General features: G+C 51.2%; 1 protein-coding gene across 1 annotated transcript in view; it reads right to left on the bottom strand.

Moving 5' to 3' along the window:
• Nucleotides 1-23,107, bottom strand: part of LRRC75A (leucine rich repeat containing 75A) — a gene marked incomplete at both ends in the record, with an annotated part of 61,775 nt that extends 38,668 nt beyond the window's left edge. The window contains one exon of the mRNA XM_080629944.1: nt 22,847-23,107. Coding sequence (XP_080486070.1) covers nt 22,847-23,107 — 261 coding nt within the window. The remainder of the gene's footprint in view (nt 1-22,846) is intronic.
• Between the last annotated feature and the right edge of the window lie 1,491 nt (nt 23,108-24,598).

The raw sequence follows: 24,598 nt of genomic DNA, 5'->3' as shown, positions 1-24,598 counted from the left end.
ATTCAAAGGCACATTTACCCCGGTGAGGAAGCCCTTGCTAATGCCCAGCTCAAGCAGGATTCAGGATTAACAGCACAAAACAAGCAGAGAAAGGAATGCAGAAGTGACTGAACACAACCCAAAGGCTGTGAGCGCATCTAAAAGCTGCCAGCCTTAGGCAGCTCCCTTCAACTTGAGCTGATCCTGTCTTACCACGCTGTGCCTCTCACTGAGCACATCAGCTAAAGCCTTGCTTTGCCAGGCAAGATTAAGGAGTAGGAAGAGTTCATCACTTTGGGGCTGAACAGTAAAGCAGAGCCTCATTCAACTCCTTCTGCTGCGCATCCTCCCTGCCGTCACCAGTGGCCTTCCTGCAATCTGATTTGTTTCCAGTTTAAGAGGCTGAGAGAAGGCCAAACCACTCAGCAAGTCCTTGGGGATGGCTTACCCACTGGAAGCAAAGCTTCTTTTACAGCAGTTCATTACCTTGTGGGTTACAAGCAGCAACTGTGATTTGCAGCATTAATACACTCTAAGTATGGGCACTTCTCCTGCCACCAACTGGTTGCCTTCAGCCTCCACAGGAGGAGGCTTCTTCAAAGGTAGCAATGCAAAGCTATTTGATTAAAAAAACCTAAAAAAATACACAAAAAAACCCCAAACAACAATAAAAAGTGAAGGAATTAGAAGTTTAAATCAAAGAATTCAGCAGTAAAATGTAATGCCTTCTTCCATGGTGGCCAACAAATGAAACTTCCCAGCCACAGCCAGGAAAGGCATAGGAGAACACCAGACCAGGTGAGAGCCCAGGTATGGTCAAGTCCTGCTGCCCTGCAGAGCTGATATTGTGCTAGATGCTCTCTTCAGCCTGGGTCCCTTCTGCAAACAACAATCACAGAAACAGCCCTTCCACCCAAAAACTAGCCCAGACCAAGAGCTCAGCATTGACTTCCCCAAGACGCTATCCATGCAATGCCATTTTCACAGTCAGAAGGGAAAAATCAGTGCATTTGGGAGCTGTACCCCAGCTTATCCTTCCTTAGTGTCAGATAAAACAACCTGTTATTCTCCTTCTGCTGCCTGTTCAACTGCACCACAACAGCTAACAGCAAGCAACCAGCTCTTGAAGCTCCAAGTTGAGTTTCCATGAGGTGCAGTATGGTGTAATACTCCCCTAAGCCACACGGAGCCATAAACAGCACAAATCAAACCCATTTTCACCTATTAAACTATTTATTGCTGCAAAATTGAATTGCAATTAGAGGAAAATCCAGCACGTCCATGTGAGAAGTCATATGAGGAAGCAGGTTATGATGTTGCTGCTTTCATTAACAGGGAGCGAAGGCAGTTATAGCTGCCCAAATGAGGTTACTGTGTAAAATGCCACCCCGAGCTCCTGCAATCACGTCTGCTCATAAATATCCTGATAGCTGCTATTTTGGCCAGCACCTCCTCCAAACCTGCTTCTTATCTCTACTAATAGCCAGGGCAGCCCGATGAATTTCCAAGCAGAGAGGTTGGTGCAATAAAGCATGAAGGAAGAGGAGCATTAATATTGTTTGCCATCAATCATCTGCAGCAACTTATCTGGGCAAAATGATCTCAGGAGGTGAGCATTAGCAACGTGGTGGGTAAGGGCAGACCAGGGGGATAGGCATGTGAGATGTGACTCAAGCACAGTGTGGGTTGCTCAAAGGCTGTTTTGCTTGATGGAGGACACGTTTAGCTGCTCAGTCCCCCAGGCCTTGTGAAGCCTGCCCTTGAAAACAAGCAAACAAAGTCTTTCTTGCCTTTGATCTTTAGGATGTTCGACTCCGTCGCAAAGCCTCTGATGTCTGGTTGACTTACGAGGTTAGTAAGACACCGTAAAACTTAGTATTTATGGATTTCCCAGCTGCAAGTGCATTCTATACTTGTATGGCTGGCCACAGTGCCTAGAAGCAGCCTGTCCCTGGTTTGCACATGATAAGCCCTGCAGCATTTGCTTCACAGCTAATAAATTTGCTGCTGCTTTGCTTTCCTATAAGATAAGACCAAGCAATGTGGAAGTGCACTGCTGGAAAGGTTATCTGCCTGATGCACTTCTTGCAGCCCAACAGCTCTCGTTGTCCCTGTACATCCCCTATAAACCATCCATTAATACACTGCAATCAGGGGTTTTATCAGGCCATAAACAGCTTAATTCCTAACTGGGTGTCCTAAGGAAACAAGGCTGAAATAGTCACACAGTTCACCCATCTCCTCCTCCTCTTCCCCTTTTTAACACAGGAACCAATTTCATGGGTTGAGAGAGGAGTAAAGCATCTGAAAGTGATGAATTTAATGATGTTCCAACAGGTTTTGGGTAAAATCAGACCTCAACAACTCAAAGATGCCCACGTTTGCACCTTTGGAGAGGGAAGGCAGCACTCAGCATCCACGCACAGCTGTGACTGGGCAGCCAGTGGTGGGACCAATACATCTGGATAGAGCATCACGGAAGGCACCCTGGGAACCTCCAAACAAGCCAACAATTGCTACTGCAAATTCCCACATCTAATCCACAGCCTGGCACACAACTGGAGTTCTAATATGTGGGATATCTTCCCTTTAGCAGAGTTAATATTGGTTTGGAACCAACAATTGCACATTCAAGCCTCAAATGAGGGTACAGTTACAGAAGATTCAATGCTTCAAGGAAGGAGTAAACATTTCCTTGGCAGATGGACTCAAATAATAAATGGTGGCAGCTTGGGCCCCCCTCCAGGAGGCTGGAATTAGAGAAACTTGGAGAGGCAGATTAATGGGCAGAGATATGATGCCACCATCCAGATAATAAACAACTGTGACTGAGAGATTTGCAGTAGAAGGCACTGTGTTAGCTTGAAACTGCAAGGCAAATGCAATTGCACCAACTGGAGTTTGGCCAGGCCACAGCTAACAGGCTTCTTCAGGGAAGCACCTATGGATACGTAATGAGAACAGATTCGGCTACCCATCCCATCTTGATTCACAGAGCCAGTGGGATCCCAGTATGGAAGAAGCTTGGAAACACTGTCAGGGGAAGGCGACTCCAGGATTTGCTTTGAACAATCCAAACAATTCAGATCCATCACTGCCTTTAACACAAGCTCACAAAGTGTTATTCACACATCCCTTCTAAACCAGCAGGACCTGCCTGTATCTTGGTCTCCCATCCAAGCGAGGCTATGCGCATAGCCTTGACTGCGCTGTGCTGATGGCTGCTCCTAACCGCATCCCTTCACCTTATCACCCCACATGCAAAAAGGACTTTATTTCCCTTGCAGAAGTCTGAGATCTCTGTTGGAAGACATACCTAGAGGGCAGGATACATCTCATCTGCTGTCAGGTAAAGATCCAGACTTGTCACCTAAACTCAGTCTACTGTCAATTCAGACGAAGACTGTGATTCATCCTATTCTAATGCAGCTGGGCTGAGTCAGTCTCTGGCTGGGGCTGTCTCAATCAGTTATCAGCCAAGAAAAGCCCATCGAATTAGTTGATCCTAGACATTTCATGTTTAGGCAACTGGAGCAGGAAAATCCCACTGTCCTCACCTTTGTTTTCCAGCACAGCAAGCGCAGAGCCCTGAATGGCTTTTGTACCTACTGTCCCAGCCAAAGAACAGCCCCATCTGTTCTGCAGCTGATCACCCATCAATACTAGTCACATTCTGAAGTTCTGCTTTAGGCCCCCCACTGCTTTGTTGGAGGGAGTTAGGAGCTCAAACAACTCTTGTCCTTGGAAGGTGATGGGAGATGACTTATGGGCATTGAATACCTTTATGTGTGCATACAGATAATGTACTGTGCTGCCACAAGCACTGAATACACGCACCTTTATATCAAGTATTTATAGGAACAAAGGGAAAAAAGGCAGAACCAAGATCCTTGCAGGAAAAAGACTTCCAAGTAGAAGACAACGGTGTCAGATGGGGAGGAATCACTCTTCTTCATAATTTCCACTGCCTGTTGGAGACCGCCCCGCTGTCTGGGCACACAGGCAGGGAATGATTCCCAATACAAACCCTGCATCCACAAACACCTTCCCCTGTTTGACATTACAGCCGAGTCTCCACGCACACACTACAATTGATGGGAGTCCTTAGAGCAACACAGAGTCTGCAAGCACTTGGTGCAACCTGCTCCTTATCCCCCACCTGCACGTAGTGCATCTCATTAACAGCAATGAGCTGAATGCCCTTGCTTTACACATCCCTGCAAACACCTCTGCTAATGGACGTGCGAAGAAGGGAATCCAACAATCCTGATGCATGCGGTACACCCTGCACGGCAGCAGATGGATGGGCACCCAGCTGAGACCTCAAGGAGCACACTGGGAGAAGCTAGGTTTTCCTAGAGCTGAGGTTTGGTTGATGTACTGGACAATCAAGATAAGCCTGCAGGAAAGGCAGCATCCCCTGGTCCTGCATTGGGTACTCTCTTTTCTAACAGAACGAATGAGAGCATGGAAATCATCACTGCTCCCTCTTCTCTGCTCCAACCCAGCCCTCACTTCACAGATTAACACGGCACAGCCTGGCTCTGGCATTAATCCTGCTGGACCAGCCCCTGGTTAGTGGGAAAGCAGGATTTATTGTCCTGGATCACTTGAGCCCCAGCTCCTGTTTCCAGCAGCTGCCACCGTAAGAGATTTCAAGAGGAGGTCAGCGCGGGTCTCCTGATGTACAAGGGTGCAATCCTGCCCTCTCTGAGCACAGTGTGATCAGCTGTTCCCAAGCGATCCCAATACAGAAGGAATTGCAAATCACGGCTGAAAAGTCACATTTGCTTTTCTACCCATTCGAAACACTGCTTTCTGAAGGTGCCCCCTCCTCTCCCCAGCCAGGATTTGCTGTTACAACCTAACTGTGGGAAAAGAAACTTGATGATTGCAGGGATCAATCAGGGCTGTGTTATCAGTGTTGCCAATACCACCGAGATGGGGATTACCTCCTCCTATGTGATACAGGGGTTTTGTTTTGATGTGCAGCTCTGCCAAGCAGTGAGCACACAGCCAGCCCTGTCCTGCATCATCCCCAAGCACTGAAATTCCCAGGCACATCACGCTAGTCCTGCAGCATCAGTAATGATGTTACCGTATCACTGGGAAGCCTCCTGGACAACCCCCCTGCTCCAAAGAAATCAATCCGTTCCTGCACATACAAGAGCCTGCAATCCAATAACTGCTATCTAAAACCTGGTTTCACTTCCAAGCCCTGGGCTGATTATTATTGCATTAGCTATGGAGGGATGTATTGTTACTGCCCGGTGAATGCTAAGCTCTGCTTCAAAGGGACTGAATTTAGGTGGTGGGAGACTGTACAAATGCTTTGACAATTGCTTTGGGATCCTTCAAAGCTGATGGGTGCTAGAATAAAACCCGAGATCTTACTGATACAAGTGTTAGTGAAACTGAGCACCACTGATCCTCGACACAGCCCTTTTCCAGAGTAGGCTATTCAAGGGAAGTAATTTCAGACATCTTTGAGAGAGAGAAAGATTCAATTAACTCTTTAAACCAGCTGAAGGATGTGAATGGTACAAAAAGATCATTTCAATGGACAAACTGCAGCTGACTCTAATAAAAATACCTCAAGCCTTTTTTTGTGCCATTTTATACCACTTCCGAAGTGCGGGCAAGGGGAGCACAGGGACAGAGATGGGTTTGCATAGACAGTGGCAAAGGAAGAGCCAGATGCTGCAACAGGCACCACTGGCACTACCCAAAGGACACCAAATATGCTCCGAGGCGCTGCTGTGCTCTTGGGCTGCCATCAGTACCTCTGCAAAGCAAACTCAGGGTTGAATCTGAAGGTGAGATGTTTTGCCATAGCCAAAACCATGCCCCTGTAGGCAAAGCAATGGGTATGCTCCTTTCCCATCTTAGAATGAGCACCCGTCCTCTACCTGGGCACCCATGGGTGCATCCCACAGGAGCACGTGTATATCCTGCAACACACACAGCACTGGAGTTACTCTTTCCAGCTACCTGGCTGCACTTAACACACAAATCTGGCTCTGTATCCCTGCAAGGAGACATGTACTAGAGATCTGGCACTTTAAAAGCTTAGAGGGAACAAGACAGGCAGATTTTGGCTCAAAACAAGAGATGGAAAACCAGGGTTGAACTTGACATTGAACTAAAATCTCCCCGCTCCTTTTCTGCATTAACACTTGCTCTGACTTAACCACAGCCTATTCCACACCAAGCATAAAGCTCTTGGTACCTTCTCAACAGTTAAAAGGGGCTTCCAACAAAGGAGCAAACCCAAGAAATCCCACAGCATTCAACTGGTTTTCTTACTGAAGGCAGAGCAACAGGAATGGAATAGAAATAAAAGTTTCCACAGCTTCTAATGGCTTGCCAAGGAGGCCAGCATCACACGAGTAATTAATATGGACAACATGAATTTCAATTCTTTCATTTGCAAATCCAGCATCACCATTAATCTCAAGCATGGACAAAGTCCATTAATAAAGCAGATTCATGTTAATGGCATTCAAAGCAATGGCAAATCAATCTATAACACACTTGTATGCTAGAATAATCTATGCTTCGCATATTAATCACGGTAACTGTAATGCTGTGTGCTTATATGGAGACGCGTTCAAGACCAGCCCAGGCCACCTAAGGAGCTTAGTTGGGCTTATTCTCCTGGTGGGATACAACCAGGGCTGGGGCTGAGCAGCCAAAGCAGAAATACCCAGCAAGAAAATCAGGTGAACACATGCACAAAGGGGTTGCAGCAGGGAGAAGAACTCGGAGGGGTGGTATTTGATGCACTGTCATCCACGAGATGGAGGTAAATCCAATGGAGCAGCTCATTGCTGCAAAGGTACCTCCAGATGCAGGCAGCCCCCTCATACATTTCAAGGCCTGGCCCCCAGCCCTGAGGCAGTGTGAGCTTATTGAACTAACCCTGATAACCACACTACTTAGTCCCTCCAGGGTGAAATCAGTGAGGGAAGGGTAAGTGCTCCTTACACCCCTGAGCAGCCACAAGTGAGGCACTGTATTAGCCTCTAGCCATTGCGTGCCTCATGCTCAGCAGCTTTACAAGGTGGAAGGGGGGACAATGTCCCTTAAAATCCCCCCTCAAGCCCCTCTGGTCTCACCCTGGGTGCCTGGCAGAGGGTGCCTGCCCCTAGAGTTCATCAGCCACTAATGGGACCTTTCCTGTCCTTCAGATGCATTTACTGATACGCATCAATCCCAACTCATCCCCTCTTTCCCTTCACCACTGTCCTTGTCATCTTCGATTCCTCAAAGCCAACGTGGGTTATGCAGAGAGTCTTCCCTTGAACAGACTGGAGAAACTGAGTCCAAGCAAGTTAAACCCACGTCCCCAGACTCACATGTGCTGCCTTCTGCCTTTAACATCCACATTAGCAAACACCTTTAGTTGTGAGGCCACGATTCTGCTCTCTTCCTTCTCCTTTGGGATATCTTCCCTCATGCTTGCCAAGTCAGAAAACCACTTACATACCTGATTAACTACAAGCACATGTTTAAGTCCCACTGAAGCCAAAGGGTTTTGATTAGCAGAGCACTTAATAAAGGTCTTTGCTAAGCAAAACATCTTCCCTCCACTGCCCTCTCCACCCCAGTCCCTTCACAGCAGCACAGGCTACAACCTGAGAAGCGATGGCCAGGACACAGCATGAACATCAGTGAGACGCAGCTTCACTGCTCAGTGGAAGAGCATTTTGCACAGCATCAGGCAACAAGATCCCAGGAGATGCAGGCAATTTGCAGGCTGGGCTGGGCTGCTCTCTGCCCTGCCAGAGCCAGTGCTTCCAGTAAGCGCTATTAAATCCTCCTCTTCATTTCAACACACATCACTGCAGAAAGGCTTGAGGGTGATGGTGGCTGCTGGCCTCTCTGATCCCCAGAGGTTGGCAGGGATGTGCCAGATTAACCTATATGTGGCCAGAGAGCCCCTGCACTTGGGCAAGAAGAGAAATTCACCCCAGGTTTCATTGAGGATGCTGACTCAGACAACAAACAGCCTTTCTGCTGTGCTCTGTGCCTCTTGCCCTATTTGTAGGCTCTGGGTCCTTTGCATAGGATCATAGAAGAGTTAGGGTTGGAAAGCACCTTAAGAGTTCCAACCCTCCCGCCACGGGCAGGGATGCCTCGCATTACAAGGGGGAAGAGGTGCTCTCTGCACCCCCAAACCCACAGCAGCACCCCAAGCCAGGCTGGGAGAAGCAAGCACATCCCTTCCTGCTCGGACAGGCAGCAGTACCTGTTTGCAGCAATCAGAGGTGTCAAAGGCCCTGTACCCTGATTAAAAATGAGACTATTTCTGCTTTGTTTGACACTCAGGGCCATTAAAGCTGCTCTTGTTGATATTGCATTTCCCAGCGAAGATGCCAGCAGCGTGCGCCAAATGAACTCGGGACATAAAACATCCCCCTGTTCCGTGAAGGAAACCCAGCACATGATGGATTTGTGGCAGTGCAATGCCCAGCAGACAGCAGCACGCTGTAGCTGACACTTGTGTGTGATGATAACCACATCTTATGTTCACTTTGCAGAAGACAGCTTCCACTGCTGAGTCACGGCAGAGCTTCTGCACTTGCAGCTGATGCAGTGGAGGTTTCAGTGCAGGCTTTTGGAGTTTCCTTCCACCACTGACTCCTACCCAGCCTCCACTGTTGGGGTCCAAGAGAGGCCACCACCCAGTGCCAGCAACAAGGTTGGATGCAGCTCTAGAAGAGGTTAGGAAGGTAGAACCTTTGCACCAGCAAAGAGTCACTGCTTGCACGAAACAGACACTGCTGACTCAGCCGTTAGATATCCAGCCTGGAATCAGCCAAAGGAGGAGCTTCCAATGTGGGATGGAGTTGCCCAACAGGGTGCAGGGGTTTCCTTCTTGGAGAGTGACCGTGAGGGATGAAAGGATGGAAAGACTGGTGCTTCACTTGGATTTCTGGCAATGGTTTTCTCCCAGATGGCAGAGCCTGTCCTGCCAGTGAAGATGCTGACATAAATCTCCGTGGGATGCTTCTGGGATGAAGGCTTCTAGCATCCAACATGTCAGCTGGTCAGGACAACCCCCAGGTCCTTCATCTTAATGCTCTGCAGCCTTCATCCACAGAGAAGCAAAGCAGTTTTTCAGGTAACGCGTTTCCTGCCCAGCCTATCAGTACCTGCCGTTGGCTTTTCCTTCATTTATCCTATAGCAATTCCTTCCTCCTCCTCCACCCGTTCCTGGCACCCATTGTACCCATGAGTTCTGCTCATGTAGTCTGCAGGGGCAGCCAAAACCTCCCCTTACACAAACATCACCAAAGCACCCAGTGAGAAGCCTCTGTCGCCATGCCCTGAGCTATTTCCCTATTTCTTTACAATGTGACACCATTCCAGGAAGCATCCCTAGCCAGGAGGAGAGGCCTGGAATGCCGGCGGTAACCGAGTACCCTGCTAATCCCTCATCCTTCTCCATGGGCGGTTGAGCCTTCCTGGGAAAACCAAACTACACCCCATGAAATGCTGTGGCCACAGAGTATTTCCACAGGTGCTAGAACAAAGCCTTTGGCTTGAAACCCCCACCACAGCTCTGGCATTGTGAGCCCAGAGCATCTCTTCTCCAGCCTCAAAATAGCCAACACTAATACTTTTGACCACCAATTCCTCCTCGGGTTTAACAGCAGAGGAAGGAGAGCCCTTGAAGCCTTCAGGATGCAGGAGCAACTTCTTAATATTGCTTTCCAGATACAACCACAGGGCTGAGGAGTTGCTGAAACCTGATGCAAGCCCATGAGCCGAGCAAGAGCAAAGCCAGGATGAGCTCATTGCGCAGCCCCATCCGAGCCAAGCTTTCCCTTCCCTGCTACAGTCCCATCGAGACATCCACAACCCTGGGCTGAAACTCTTCCACTGGCCATGAAACAGCTGATTTCAGTATCAGGGCAGTGCTGAGCCATGACTAATACACTCATTGGGCTGGTTTCCAAGTGTAGAAGCAGCCGGGCTGTGCTGAATCAGACACCTACAACCTCACACACAAGAGATGCGGGTAAACGATGGTGTTTGCAATGGGTTGGGGTAGCATTTTAACACACAATAACACCAAATGAGGCTTCAAACCCTCTTCCCCCCAGCCCAGAAATCCGTGCTTGAAGGAAAGACTCCTTTTGCAAGACATGAAACGAGAAGCAAAACCCTTATTTCTGTCTGAAGATGCCACTGATCCAAAATCACCACTGACAAGTAAAGAGGTTGGGAAAACCTGCTTCCGAGGGCTGGCGGGCTGACAAGCAGACTTAATGTGTTATCATTTCCCTTTATTTATCTTCCCCAATGTGCCTGCTCACAAAGAGAGAAGGAATAGCTGCCCCAAGCCCTCTTTGTGGCTCTGCCACCTCTGGATCCCACCATCCCTGTTCTTGGAACTTCCGTTTTCCAAGGATAACTCCCTTCCCCTTTATCAGGGGGATCTCCAGCCTTTCTGCCCCTCCACTCCCTCCACAAAGTCAGAGGGAGAGATGCTTCCCCCCATTAAATGGGTTTTGGAGGGGTAATGAAGGCAAAGACCACAAGGTGCCCAGCTGCTGCAAGAGGGGATCTTTGAGACCCCATCTGCCTGCATCCCACCTTTGCTCTTCTCCTATTAGAGCTCAGCCCTTGTAAACCCTTTTGGCCAAGCTGATGTCACCCATAAAACAACCTCCTTTGGCTTGCACCCACACAAAACAGAGCGGAAGCTCAGAACTCCCAGGTCCTGCTCCAGAACCCAACTTTTCCTTTTCCCATCTCTTCCTTTTGCTTTGTGCAACCCATCCTGTTTAATCAACAGCACAGCCTGGAGCCCCCGAGCTGCAAATCAGCTCTGCAGCATCCCACAGGCTCAGGGACGGGTCAGCCAGGGATGAAGTATCCAGAGATGGAGCTTGGTCAGCGTCAGGTCCCACTGGGACCTTGCACGTGGTGCTCAGCAACAAGATGTCATTCTCACCCTTCTGCAGTGAGCGGAGGCAGCACCGTGAAATGATCTAAACCTGCAGGAATTGCGCTTTTTATTCCTGCCTTTGGGATTATTTCAGGCTTCCAAGTCTCCTCCAAAGGGAGGACAAATAAGCAAACACGACTCCTAAAAATGCAGTTGATTTACACTATGTGGCAACACTAAAAAAGAAATGGCTTGCAGGAGAGGAGTTTGGCTTCTTTCTTTACTTTGTGTTGGTGGAGAATAGCAGCTGATGGGCAAGAGATGAAAGCACCCCAAGCAGAGATTGCTTACCACGTGTCAGGGAGTTAATCTCATCAGGGAACTGCTTTACATCTGTTTGAATGGGGATGGAGAGGTTCACTGGAGCCAGACCTTGGGCTGGTGCAGACAGGCTGACCCCATCCCCTGCACTGAGCCAAATCCTCCACCCTCCTTCTCTGGACAACAAGGAGGTGGGAAGGAAAACAGAGGGAAGACCAAGCAGCCCCAAGCCATCCATGGAGAGCATGAAGGGGCTCAGAAAGGGCATCAATGCAGTTTGTGTCCTGCAGCTCAGCCCATCCATTTAATGACAAAGTGACACTACTGGAAAGTCTACAACGCACCCAAGGGGCTTACAGAGATGCACACAACCTAAAAGCCAGGATAACCCAAAGTCCTAGAGCAATCATGGCTGCTGACACCCTCATCCTAAAGCAACAAGGCAACAGAGAAGAAATGCCTCTTGTGGTGTTCACCCATGGCAAGGACTGGAAATGATGCACAGAAAGCAGATGTTGTGCACATACTGGTCAAAGACACCTTTTTCCCCCCTGCTGAAGCCAAATCAGTGCAATAACTCAGTTGAATGCTCACAGCGTGGCTTGCACCAGCAAGTCCCAGGAAAGAGCAGCTTTCCCTAATCCATGTCCCTGCTTGGATGCGATGGATGCGGTTGCAGAGTACACTCCTGCTTCACACAGGGGGAAACTGAGACACAAGGAACGTCACAGACACAAAGCCCCAGCAGCATCAGCTGGGGCTGCACCTCCCTGCTACGAACAGTGGCCACAGCACACAGTCAACACATCATCATCTCTGGTTTGGGGCAGAAATAGGGCTTCCACCCATGTCCATCAAGCACTCGCTTGGGTCAGGGTCTTTCCCAAACCCGTTGTAACATGGGCATCACAGGCCCATCACAAGTAACACTGCAGAGACATGAAAGGAGCCTGTCTGCATCACCCACACTGGTGATGCTCAGTGCTTTTAAGGGCATTAGGTATATGGCTTAGAGCTGCACTTCTAATCTGAAGAGAGGATGAAAAGCACAGCCCGACGCTCAGAGATGACAGCAGGCACAGCTCCATACCTGCAATAAACAGGGCCACGCTCAATGCCCTTAATTCCCCTCAAAGCTACCAAGCTGTTCAGAGCAGCTGGATAATGGTAACCCTCCACCCTGCTCGCTTGGGCAGGCAGTCTGTTATTCCCATTATCCAGCCTGCCCGGTTGGGAATGGCACACATCATAATATATTGATTTTTCTCTGCTCTATAAGGGGCTGCCAGGTGGACTTATGAAGGAAATTGCCCAGATGAGAGTTTTCTCTCAAAACACCCATGGAAAAATGGGAAGCTGATTGGGAAGGTAATGGATGAGACCCATCACTGGGCAAATTAACTCGGGGTGTTTCAAAACCTTCTCATCTTCCCACCCTAAAGTTCTATCAGTGCTGCGATTCACACCACAGGCAACTGGGAACCTTCCCCCTATCTTAAAAAGGAGATATCATTGAAGGATAGTCAGTAGGCTTTGGGGGTTAAGGGAAGAAATGAAGTTCTTCCCATGTTTTATCCCATGCTTGTGTGTTTCTGCTTCCAGCATAAGATTCGTAACCATTAGGTAGAGCAAAGACTGATCCGGGTTGGGATGTAGTATTTGGTACTCAGCTCAGAGGGAGGAAGCTTGGAAAGAAAAGTCTTTCTTGAAGACTTTCATAGTAATTTCCCTGTCTGGCACCAGGGGATTTGGATGCTTCCAAAGTATGGGAAGCAAAGTAAGGCAGCTACAGGGGTGGGATCCTCTTCCAAGAAAACCAATGGTAAAGGCATTTGGCTGAGCAAAGAGCTTAGTAAATGCCCAGCCTTGCTAAGGGAGAATGAAGGGATGGGTTGTACAAAGACTCAATTCAATGACATTAAAATTCAATTAATACTGCTATTTAAAACAACTTTAAACACCCAACACATTTACTTTGAAACACATCTCAAACAAGCAATTTAAGGTGACGCCAGTCTCTGGTCATGCTTTAATGTCCAACAGCTTATGTTGGCCTAGGTTAGCAGGACAAGCGCCTACCAAAGGTTTAGGGAAAGCCACTGCTGATGAAAAGACAACCAGAAGAGACTGAAGCACGAACACAGCTTTTGGGAAAGAGTCTGGCTCAGAAGGGCAGCAAAAATATCTTCATTTCAGTTAATCCACCCAGTCCATTGACTTCAACAAGCCAATGAGCAAATCAGGAGCATGATGGGGAAATGCCTGTTTTTCAATCTGCAACTCAAACTGCAACCTGAGAGGCCAAGATTGCTCATTATGGTAACCACAAGTGTAATTCATTATGTACAATTAATGGATCAACTGGTTTTAAATGTAAAACATGGTTTGAGACCTTTGTCTGCCCCACATCCCCAGCAAATTCCGAGTTTATGAACCCATCAAATAACACTGGAATAGTCATTTTCTGCAGTTGAAACTTGCTTTCATCCCCCTTTCACTTGAGTCAGAAACACAGAAAGAAAAGAAATGAAGTCGTGTAACCCCCAAATTCACCGTTTTCCACCAGAATAAAAGCACACAAAAAGAGCCATCCACCAACAGCTGCCTAAAGAAACGTCCCCAGATACTTCCTTCTCTGAGCAAGGAGCCCGATGTATCTCATTACACCAAGCAGCGTTTTACAAACCCAGCAGGAAAACATCCTCTTTCTTATGGAATGGCAGAAAAATAAGAGATCCTATCCACAAAAACCCAGCTGCTTTAATCAAGATTCCCTCCTTGCTGGTTTTGGCTGCGGCCACCACCATGGATGTAGTGGTCATCCGCATTCGCATCCCAAACTGCTTCACACATTGAACGGGAGTCAGGGCTCTGCCCCCATATGCTCTTTTCCCTTTGGCATTTGAACCCCTAAAGGTCCAACCTGGGGCTTTCACCACCACGTTTACCATCTCACGGGTCTTTCCCAACCTCCTGCTTTGCACTTCCCACTGGAGGTGGGGATGCCCCAAATCATGGTCAAAGAGATGGTATCGGTCCCACCACAAGCCCCATGCTCCACAGGCAAGGTGGGAATAGGACAGAGGTGTCCCAGTAAAAACCCTCAGCACATCTCTAGCTGAAATAAGCATTTTCCACCATAGACTTCAAAAGACACATGTGCCTTTTGCATCCTCAGCAGATGCTGCTTTCTCCTGCTGGGATTTAATTGTTGTGCCAAGATCTGCCTGGCCTTAGGGAGGATGGGGGCAAAGAAACAGTGCTGCACAATGAGACTGCAATTAATTGTTCCTCAGCTTCCAGCCATCCCCCCAGAGGGCTCAGTTTAAGCATCCCCCAGAGACAGAGGAGGCAGCTCTGGGAGTGCTTCCCAGTGTGGTACCCAGCCACGGAATCGGGGGCTCCAAGGCACAGATTTGGTTAAAGCCCCATGCCCTTCAGTCATACAAACACAGGGAATCTCTGCCTTTGCTGCCAGTGGGAGATGAAGACAGGAGAACCATTAAAGGCATTATTGTTCATTTGCTGTAGCTAAATGTAAAGCAAGGAGCTGAGGAAGCCAGCACACGCTTCCCCATCCTCTGGACAGCCATGCACACCCATCCCCTGCACTAGAGGGTTCTGCTCAGAGTGCAGGCTGGTGGTTTGGGCTCCCCATTAATTAACTAATGCTCATTTCAACTCAACCACTATTAGGAGTTCAGGGACAGTGCCTGACAAACGACCTCTTGTGCAACACAAGAACGTAACCCCCTGCAAACCCACAACCATTGCAAAACCTCATGGGGATGAGCAGGCGGAGCAGCACCAGTGGGGAGCAGGGCTGCAGCCCTGGAAATGCTGCTGCTATTTCCCAGAAGCCAACCTCAAAGGCAAAGGGGGCATTAAAGGGCTGAAGGCAGCAGCAGCCTGATCCGCTGCCTGTGCACTGCAGACCTCATGGAAACCCTCCATGGAACAACAAGGATGAACAGGCTGCTGCAATCACTGCAGAACCCAGAAGCATCTCATAAAGCAATATATCCACCAATATCAAACCTGCTCTGTAACGGCAAGAGAGGCCTTCGGGAAGGTCATATTATAATATAAAGAGGCCCTAAGGAATGAGATATCCATTGAGATACCCACAGGCATGAGAAAGGAGGCAGCTCCCTCCCATCGGCTCTGGTGCATGTCCCACACTCTGTGCTCAAACCCTCGCACAAAGGGACTGTTGCTGCCTTTGAAAGGCAAAGCCTGAAAGGTAAAAGAAGTCTTGAACAGATCTGAGGAAGCTGAAGCAGCTCCTGCTCACAAAGCAGCGAGGTCAGAGCCAGGAGTAATTGGAGCTAAAACCTTCTGCTTGGGGAGGGATGCAAAGGACAATTTCCTTTTGCTTTCGGATTAAATCTACCATTCAGTGGCCTTTCCTCCAAAATCTGGAGGAGAAGGAGGCCAAGACACACAAAAGAGACAAAGGGAATCAGGCAGTGAATCACATCAGGCCTTTGGCCAAGACCCGCACAAGTTAAATGCTAAGAAACCCCACCTCTTTATATGAGAATTAAATGAATATTAGTATACAATCACCTCCCTTACTTAAAGGGAGGCCACCACCACCAAACCCCCAACACATGGAGTGCTAAAGCCATCAAGAAGCTACAATATATTGGACTCCAAGTGCATCCCCCTGTATCCCTGCCCTGAGACCCCCCGCACTCCATCGTAGATCTGCAGGGAGGTCTCTCCCTACACAGCCATCACCCCCATAGGCTGGCAAGAGAGAGGAGACATCCTCATATATAGGGATTTTACAGTGTGGAGCAAGATAGAAAGGAAAAGAGGAGTAAAAGGTGCATGCCAGGCTGACTGAGGGCCGGAGCCCTGAGCTGCCTGTGCTTCACATCAGATGTGGAAGAAGCAGCAGCCTAAAGGGGGTTTGGAAAAAGACACATTCCTGCTATTATATAAACAGATAAAGTGCTGAATAGGGGCTGGCCTGCCAGCTGCAACCATCAGCTTCTCCCAGCGTGGAGACTTCTGGCTCCAGGGAGGGTACAGGCAGGATTTCCTCCTCCTTTTGGGAGCAAGCAGCTGCCCAGCACCCTTGATCAGCAGCATCCAGCCCAAGAGGTCCAGAGGAAGGAAACCAAGGTCTGATCAACCAGGTTCATCTCTGACCCTTCCAGATGCATCACCTCCTGGATCCTGAGCTCTGGGAGCCATCACTCCCTGGGCACACAGCATTCCAAGCCAGCAGTGCTTCCCAAAAGGCTGTGCCAGGGATACTTGGAAAGCTGGCCATGGAGGGGTGTCCTCCAGGATCCATTCCTCTGGCGCAAGTGGATATATGAACATGGATTTTGCCCATGTCAGGCTCTCTCATTGCCATCCCTGCAGCAAGCAGAGCGTACCCGGTGTGCTGCGTGCGCTGCATTAATGCATCCGCTAGCAACCTCATTCCTTATGCGAGTGATTCCCCAATCCCAGAGGAACATCCCTGCTGGAAGAGAAAACCCGCTCTGCTCCATGCCAGCAGCGGGGCGAGCATCACTGCCGCACAGGGGGCTCAATACTGGGATTGAACCCATGCTGCTGAGCACGAATTGCCTCTTCCCTCCCTCTCTGCAGCCCCCAAAGACACATTTGCCTTCGGAGGAGCAGCAGCAGCCACCTTCCAGGGGGTTAATTCAAACCAGGCTGCTGGGATGCCAAGCAGGAAAGGAATGCATCCACCTGCGAATCCCATGGGGGAAGGAAAAAGAGCAGAAGGAGCCAGGATGGGAAGCAAGCAGAGAAAGGAGGCTGCAAGGGCAGGGTTAGGAAGCACATCTCCAGCATCCTAAGGGTTAAAAGTAGCTGTGGGGAGCAATGGTGGTTTTGTCAGCAGCCCAAAGCAGAGGAAGCGAGTGCTAATCCCAAAGCTGCCCCCTTGTTCTGCATTACCCAACTTCCACCCTGCATGGACCCACAGAAACCAGTGCTGCAAACCTTCGTCTCTGAGGAGCAGAGAAACCCCTTCCTCATCACCTCTGATGCATTGGCTGCTCTTAGCACTCCGGAGAAGGGACCAGGCGCTTGCTTGTGTGGACTGGGACAGTCTCCACAGGGATGGTGATCCACAGCTGGAGCGCACAGGGCCAGGAGCAAGCACAGAATGGCACAGACCATACACAAGGCACGCACAGGATGCAGCTAAGCTGCATCATCTCAATCAGACCACATTGCTCCCCAAGGTCTGCTCTCGATGTCCATAAGCGCACCCAACCACACAGCCAAGGGGGAATGTTTAAGCAGCTTTGGCACTGGCAGGGCTGGTGCAAAGCCAGGGGCCAGCATCCTTCAGGGAGTAAGCATGAATCTGAGATAAAGCAGCACCAAAACCATCCCCTTCACCCTGATGAGCAGCTGGAGACACTGCCATCATCACTAACTCACCTGCAACATACCCACCTCCATAGGGATCTATTATGCAACAGGATCTCTCTGGTTTAAGTGTTGTTTGGGGGCAGGAGGGTTGGAACTGGATGATCTTGAAGGTCCCTTTCAACCCAAACCATTCTATGATTCTAGGAGATAAATAACCCCGAGAGCACTCCTAACCCACAGTGAAGGTGCACACTGTGTAACACACCAAGTGTAACACACAGGCCAGGCTGAGGCTGGGCCATGAAACGCTTCTGAACACACAAAGCCAGCCCAAGGGGGCAAATAGCATCCTCATGGGTGTCTGCTTTTCCAGCCCGTGCAAGTGTAACACTACCCAGTTTGGTCTGAACTCGGGTCAACCTCTCCCTCCCCATCCCAGCATCTCCGAGCTGACTCCCCAGGATGGTTTGGAACCATTGCATTGCTCTCCATGGGAGCTCCAGAAGCAGTGCTCACCCTCCCTGGGAAGGTTACTGGCCTCTGGATGTCCCAGTGCTGCCTCCACAGCCCTGCTCCAAACTGTCCCCAACAGCTCCTGCCTCTGTGGAAAGTGCAAAATCCCAAACACTGGGGGAACTGGGAAGGGGGGAAATAGAAAAACGTGTGATAAATCACCGGGACAACTGGGATAAGTAGCCCTATTCTGCATCAGCTGCCATTTAATGCACTTAATGTTGACTAAGCAGAAGGACTGGCCCCAGGAATTGCTTTTTACCCCTCTGCTCCGGTGCAGCAGGAGAAGGCCACCAGAGCCTGAAGTGACCTCCCTCTGCATTAACCATCTTCCAATCTATTTGTTTCTCTATTCCCCCCTGGCCAACCACCTTCTTATTATGAAGATATTCATCATTTACATTAATGAAGCATCCCTGTGCCACGCAGTCCCCATAGCACCAGGCAGCTGCTCACAAGGCAGCATTTAATCCCCAACCCAGCAGGGTGGATGTTGGGACATGTCACAACTTGCTTCCTGCAACCACTGGCTGCAAAACCCAGGGATCAGCCTTGGAAAAGGCAGGGGGATGCCAGTGCCCACGGCAGGGATATATGTGGGGGATAGAACACGGGGATAACAGGCTCATGGCAAAGAGATGCTGCCCGCACTGCAGGCACAGGGGCTGCCCTGCTCGGTGGGCATCAGGACACGTTTGCCTGCAGCCCCATTCCTGCAAACAGGAGTTCTGGTGGTGTCTTTGCCCACTGCAGACCCTGACACCTCTCTTTCCCTGCCCTTCATCACACAGGCAAGGCTGGTGTGAGCACAGAACCCACCTTGCAAGTCATGCAGCTTTGGCGCACCTTGGACCTTGCCATTTGGCTTCCAGCCACCCTCTGTGCCCGGGGGGTTTATTACAACACTGCCCTCTTTTTCCCTGTTCTCTTGGGGTTTTAACTCCTGGATCTGCTGCACGACTCCTGCCCCACGCAGGTGATGCCCGGAGCTTGTGGATGCCTCTTCCTCCTCCTTTCCTCTCCCACCAGCCCAGCTCTACAGCAGCAGCCCAGCCAAAAGCCTCCACGTTGAGCCATAACCAATGGCAAATTCTTGGAGTGCTACGTAATGTGCTGGGAAGTGCCTCACCATTTCGCTTGGGAAAATGATCTGTTTGGCAGCGGCGAGGAGGAAAACATGCTTTGTTTTACAAATCCTCTCCCCAGCAGCACAGGCACTCCCAGAATGTAATAACCTGACAGCGCTTGGCTGCTTTAACCACTGAAACTCAAGAGTGCCGAAGAAGAAAGCGATGCGCTGTGTGATGGCAAAGCCTGTGCTGTTCTGCAACCGGTCGTACCAACTCGGAGCTGCAGCTCTCCCACCCGCGATAGCCGCCTTGGATGGGGTGCAGGGAATGGGAGTGGGTTCCCATGTTTCTCCCAAGTGCTGGACACAACCAACTCAGTTTTCACGCTCTCCTAGGGTGAGGCTCTGCAGCAGAAAGCAGAGGAGATGCTGACAGGTAAACCCAGAAGGTTGCTTTATAGCAGAGAATCTGGATTCAAAATCACTCAGTACAAGAACTACTTCCATGAAAGACAACCGGCTCCATCCAGGTGCTCAGGGAGATGCTTCCTGCAATCCCAAACTCCAACCTCAATAAAATGGGAAGTGTCTCAGTGTATTTCTGCTTATCCTCCCATGTGTTTCACTGCAAAAAGCACCCTATGTGCATCGACAGCTTAAAGGAAAACCCACCCCGTATAAAGAGGGCAGCAAATGGCAGCTTTTGGGGAGGGGAACTCCTTTTTGCAGTGTGGGGTTTCGCCTCCAGGCTGTTGACACCAGAGCAGAAGGAAAGAACAACCAGAACCTGTCATTGAATCAGGCTGCTGCACCAAAGGAGCCCATACCCTTTGAGGGGCCACTGCCAGCTCCGGCACGCAGGAATAACACAAGTGTTATTCTGAGGGCAGCAATGGGATCGGATTGCCTCCGCACTGGAGACCGCTTCTGACCTCTCCGACAAGCAGCGTCGAAGCAAAGGAGTCCGTCTGCTGCTCCCATCCTTTATCTCTTTAAACCCAAACAAGTCCACTTTGCACCTTAGCGCTCGTGTAGCTGTTTGCAGCCTCCAAGCGCTCTTGGAAATGCTGATTAATCCTTACAAGACCCTATCAAGCAAACAGCATCGCTCCCATTTCAGGGGGGAAGGATGGATACCCACCCTGGACACTGCTGGAAGGGCAGGACATGCCCTTCTCCAGCAGGACACATCCATGCCCCAGCACGGTTTCTACCCTGCCCTTTGGTTATTAAACACAGCTTTGGCATGTAGGAGAAGCCCCCTGAACCCTGTTTTGCAGTGGGTGGATAGGGCAGGATGCTAATGTCAAGGAGAGCTGAAAAGCTGATCAGCCAATGCAGTCACCTTGCTTGAAAGGAAGGATGGAGCACCTCCAAACACGGGGATGCTGTCACCTATCTACTTGCTAGCACACTGGAATGGCTTCAGAGCCCAGGGAAGTGAGGGGAAAGCCTCCAAACGACCTAAATCTCTTGGATTTTCAGGAAATAAGAAAATCTAAACGCAACTGAGATCCTGGCACCAGGTTTGCTCAAATCCCCGGGTTCTGCAGCAGCAGTAGCATCACACGTTACGTTGGCAACTTCATGGACCAACCAACACCACAGCCCCTCTGCAGTGGACACCATAGAATGGCTCACAGGAAAAGGTCTCTGTCCCACCAGGCTCACCCATTGATCCCTCTTTGCATGGGGAAGCTCATCCTTTCCCCCACATCCTCACTTTTTAGGCTGGAGCTCAGACTCCCACAGCCCCACCTCCTTGGGAGCAAACCAAGCATCCCTTGCAGCCACCACTGCACCCCTAAACCAGCACCTCCCAAAAGCCAGCCTATAGGAAACCACAGCAAGCGGGATTTGTTCAGTGGGGCATCCCACATTCGCTACCTGAAGGCAGGGAATAATACCACCTCATTAAAAATGTGCTTCGAGTCTATTACTGTATCTAGGACAAAGTGTTCCTTATTTTGGCACTCTATTTTATCTGAGCAAGCTCTTCAGAAACACTCACAAAGGTTCATTTGGCTGGAACAGGCTCCTCGCTTCCCCCAGCATTGTAAAATCCATTCCTAGAGGTTATTTTTGCCCCCAGGCAGATGATGGGATGTCCCCATGGTCAGATTTGTCATTAGGGCACATCCCTCATGCTCCGTGCGGCCACCCCACAGGAGGAAGAGGATGGTCTAGAGCATTGCTGATGATAAACAGTATCTGTTTAGAACTTAGAAGCAGCTCATGGTGCTTCACAGGATTCGTTTTTGGGGGTGTGTTTGATATAAACACCTTCTAAAATTAGCCCCTGCCTTCCTGCCAGCTCCAATGGGCAGCTATGCAGGGATAGAGAGGTGCAGCGATAGGGTTTTGGCATGGCTGAGAGGTGCAAGGTCTGGGCGCAGATCCACTGCCCAGCTCCCAGCTGCTTCTGTCCCATGGGGGTTTCATGGCCATGTGCCCATGTGGCTGCACAGATCCCAATGGAGAGGTCATAGTCCCAAAGAGTTACACCTCCAATTCCCATTAAAGGGGGCACATTCATCTCAGATAAAGCACGTTACCAAGGTTGAGGGGGGTTTCTGTAAGGGGACACAAGCACATACAAAACTACTTGGATTTCTCATCTTGGCTGCTCCAAAGACAGTCCTAAATCACATAAACTGACTGCTCAGAGGGACCCTGATTGATGGTAGAGTCAGGGACATGCCCCAAGCAACACAGCCGCTTGCTAAGAAGTTATAACAGGACTAGAAAATGAGGTGGAACAAAGGCAAAGAGCAAAACCCAAACACAAAACCCAAGAGGAAAACCATCAGACTTCGGACCAGCCACATCCTCCATGCACAGACACATCTACAGGACAAAACCACAGCTCCTGATGCCCAGCAAAGATCTGAGCAGCTTTTCCTCAGCTGGTAGAACTGGTTACACCAAGAGCCGGTGCCTTGCAGGCTCCCTGGGAGGAAAACCCAGCTTGAGGATGGGTTTGTTTTCAGTTTGCATGGAAAACCTGCTGCTTTCCAGAGCCCTGTGTACCCCAGAGCCTCGCAAATACCCAGCGCACCGGTGTTTTTATCCCGGTCTATCAGCAGAAGAGATTAAACAGTGATTTGCTGGGCACAGAGCAGCACTCTTCTCTGTTTGCTCACAGCAACTTCCCGTAGCGCTGCTCCTCCGCCAATGCCCAGCTCAAACAGACGGTCAAGGGGAAAGGTCTTGGGCTCCACACAATGAATTCCCTGCTCCCACACAGCGTCTCACACACTCGCTGCTCCAAGCTGCCGCCAACACCAGCAAAACTCCACCAAGCAGTGATAAAAGCCAAGCTGCCAACTCCCGGTATTTCCAAGCCAGGGAACAGGGATGCTCCTCAGAAGCTGCTGCCTCCAATTGCCTCAGCACAACACCAAACTTTCCCAAAGTTGAATAGGAACCTCCTTAAGTGGGGTTCAAACCCCAGGGCGCTCAGCACAGGCAATGAAGGGAAGGAGAAACCCGCACCCAGCAGGGTTCCTCGCTGCAGACAATGCAAAACACCTCCCCGGGGTTATTTTCCCGTCTCCAGCATCCATGACCACCCTGCAGCTCCGAATGACACCACTGAAATTCCACCCGCCCAAACCGGAGCGTGCCCCCTCTTTGCTATGCGGCTTTAGAAACCAGGATGCGCTCTCAGACTGCATCGTGCTCCTAAACCCAAGGAGAATCCTGCCCATCCTCACCTGCCTCAGGTGCCTCAGCAGCTCGGTGGCCTCCTCCTGCTTCCCCTGCTTCACCAGCACCAGCATGTCCTGGATCATGCAGATCCGCCGGTGGTAAGGGGGGAGGCTGCTGCCGCCCTTCCCGAACTTCTCGCCGGACTTCACCACGAGGGAAGCGAGGAAATCGCCCCTTTCCCTGGGCGGCGCTTTCCTGCGGTGATAGGCCGGGGGGCTCTCGGCAGCGCTGCCCGCTTGGCAGCCCTTGGTCTGCTTGGTGCCCATCGTGTGTGGCCCCGGCTCCTGCAGCCCTGGGGCTGCATGCAAGGGGGGGCTTGGGGGTGGAAGGCACGGAAGGGGGGGACACAAAGGGTTAGGGGGTGCAGAAGGGGGATGCACGAGGGGATGGAAAGGATGCACAAGGGGCTTGGGGGTGCACAGGGCTATGCACAAGGGGATGCAGGGGATGCACAAGAGGTTCAGGGGGTGCACAGGGAGATGCACAAGGGGTTTGGTGGGGACACAAAGGGATGCACAGGAGGAGGGAGGGCATGCACAAGAGGTTTGGGGGTGCACAGGAGGATGGAGGTACACAGGGGGATGCACAAGGAGTCTGGGGGATGCACAAGGGGTTTGGGAGATGCACAGAGGGATGCACAAGGGGTTCTGGGGGTGCGGGACGGGGTGGGCACCCCGCTATCCTAGCAGGGGGGCCGGTGCCCAGCGGCGGGGCTGCTCCGCTCCCGCCGGCGGAGGAGAGAACGGCTGCTCCCAGCAGAGAGGAGCCGCGCCTCGGCCCCGCCGCCCCGCTCCATCGCTGCGGGGTTGAAGCGAGCAGCCGGGATCCGCGGAGCTCCTTCTGCCGGTTCCGGGCGGCGGTGGAGCGGTGAGAGCGGCCGGTGCTCAGCGCTGCAAAGCGGCGGCGGATCCGCGAAGCCCCCCCCCCCCCTTCGCCTCCTCCTCCCCTCGGTGCCTGGGGCTGGGGGGGGTTCCCCGAGGAGGATGCGGGAGAACGGCCGCGACTTGGGGGCAACTGTTGCGCGGCGGGGGCTGCCCGGGAGGCGGCGCGGTGCGAATAGGGGGGGAGCCCCGGGGAGAGCCAGGGGAGGGCCGGGGGCGGGCACCGTGCTCCGAGGCTGGGCTTGCGGAGGAAGCCGGAGCCGGACGGGGCTCTTCCTTCCTCCGCCGCCGCCGGAGGGGATGGGGTTGCAGCGGGTTTGGGGTGGGGAGAAGCGGGGCTCGGCTGCGGCAGAGCAACGGAGGCGGCGCGGGGTATCCCCGACGGTGGTTCCCGGGGGGTTCCCGGTGCTTCTCACCCCAAAGGACCTGCAGGCACCGACGGCGGGGGCTCTCCCCGGGGGGATGCCCCAGAGCGGGGCTCCCCCAGCTCTGGTTCTACCTGCGGTGAAACCTCCTGGTCCTCCCTCATCCGCACCCCTGCCAGCAGCAGCTCCGGCGCTCTGGAAGTCACCGCTGGTGTCCCGCCATCCCCAGCCAAACCCACACACAGCCGCATGCAGCGCTTGCAGCCGCCCCTCCACGCTGCTCCTTCCAGCAGCTCCACATCCAGTATTCCATCACTCCTTATCTTCCAGGCACTCCGCTGCTGGCAGGGTTTAGGGCACGGATTAAAGCTCTTGGATAAAGATCACGATGAACAGCTCTTCCTGACAGGAACAGCTCACCTGCTGCAGGAGACACTGCTCAAGGAACGCCTGGGAGGGAGAAGCTTGGACTGATGAGGCCCCAGCAGGAGCCTCAGACCCTCTCCCAATG

Source organism: Psittacula echo (genome assembly GCF_963264785.1).
Source record: "Psittacula echo genome assembly, chromosome: 15".
Taxonomy (NCBI): domain Eukaryota; kingdom Metazoa; phylum Chordata; class Aves; order Psittaciformes; family Psittacidae; genus Psittacula; species Psittacula echo.
This window is presented reverse-complemented; position numbering and strand designations above follow the sequence as displayed.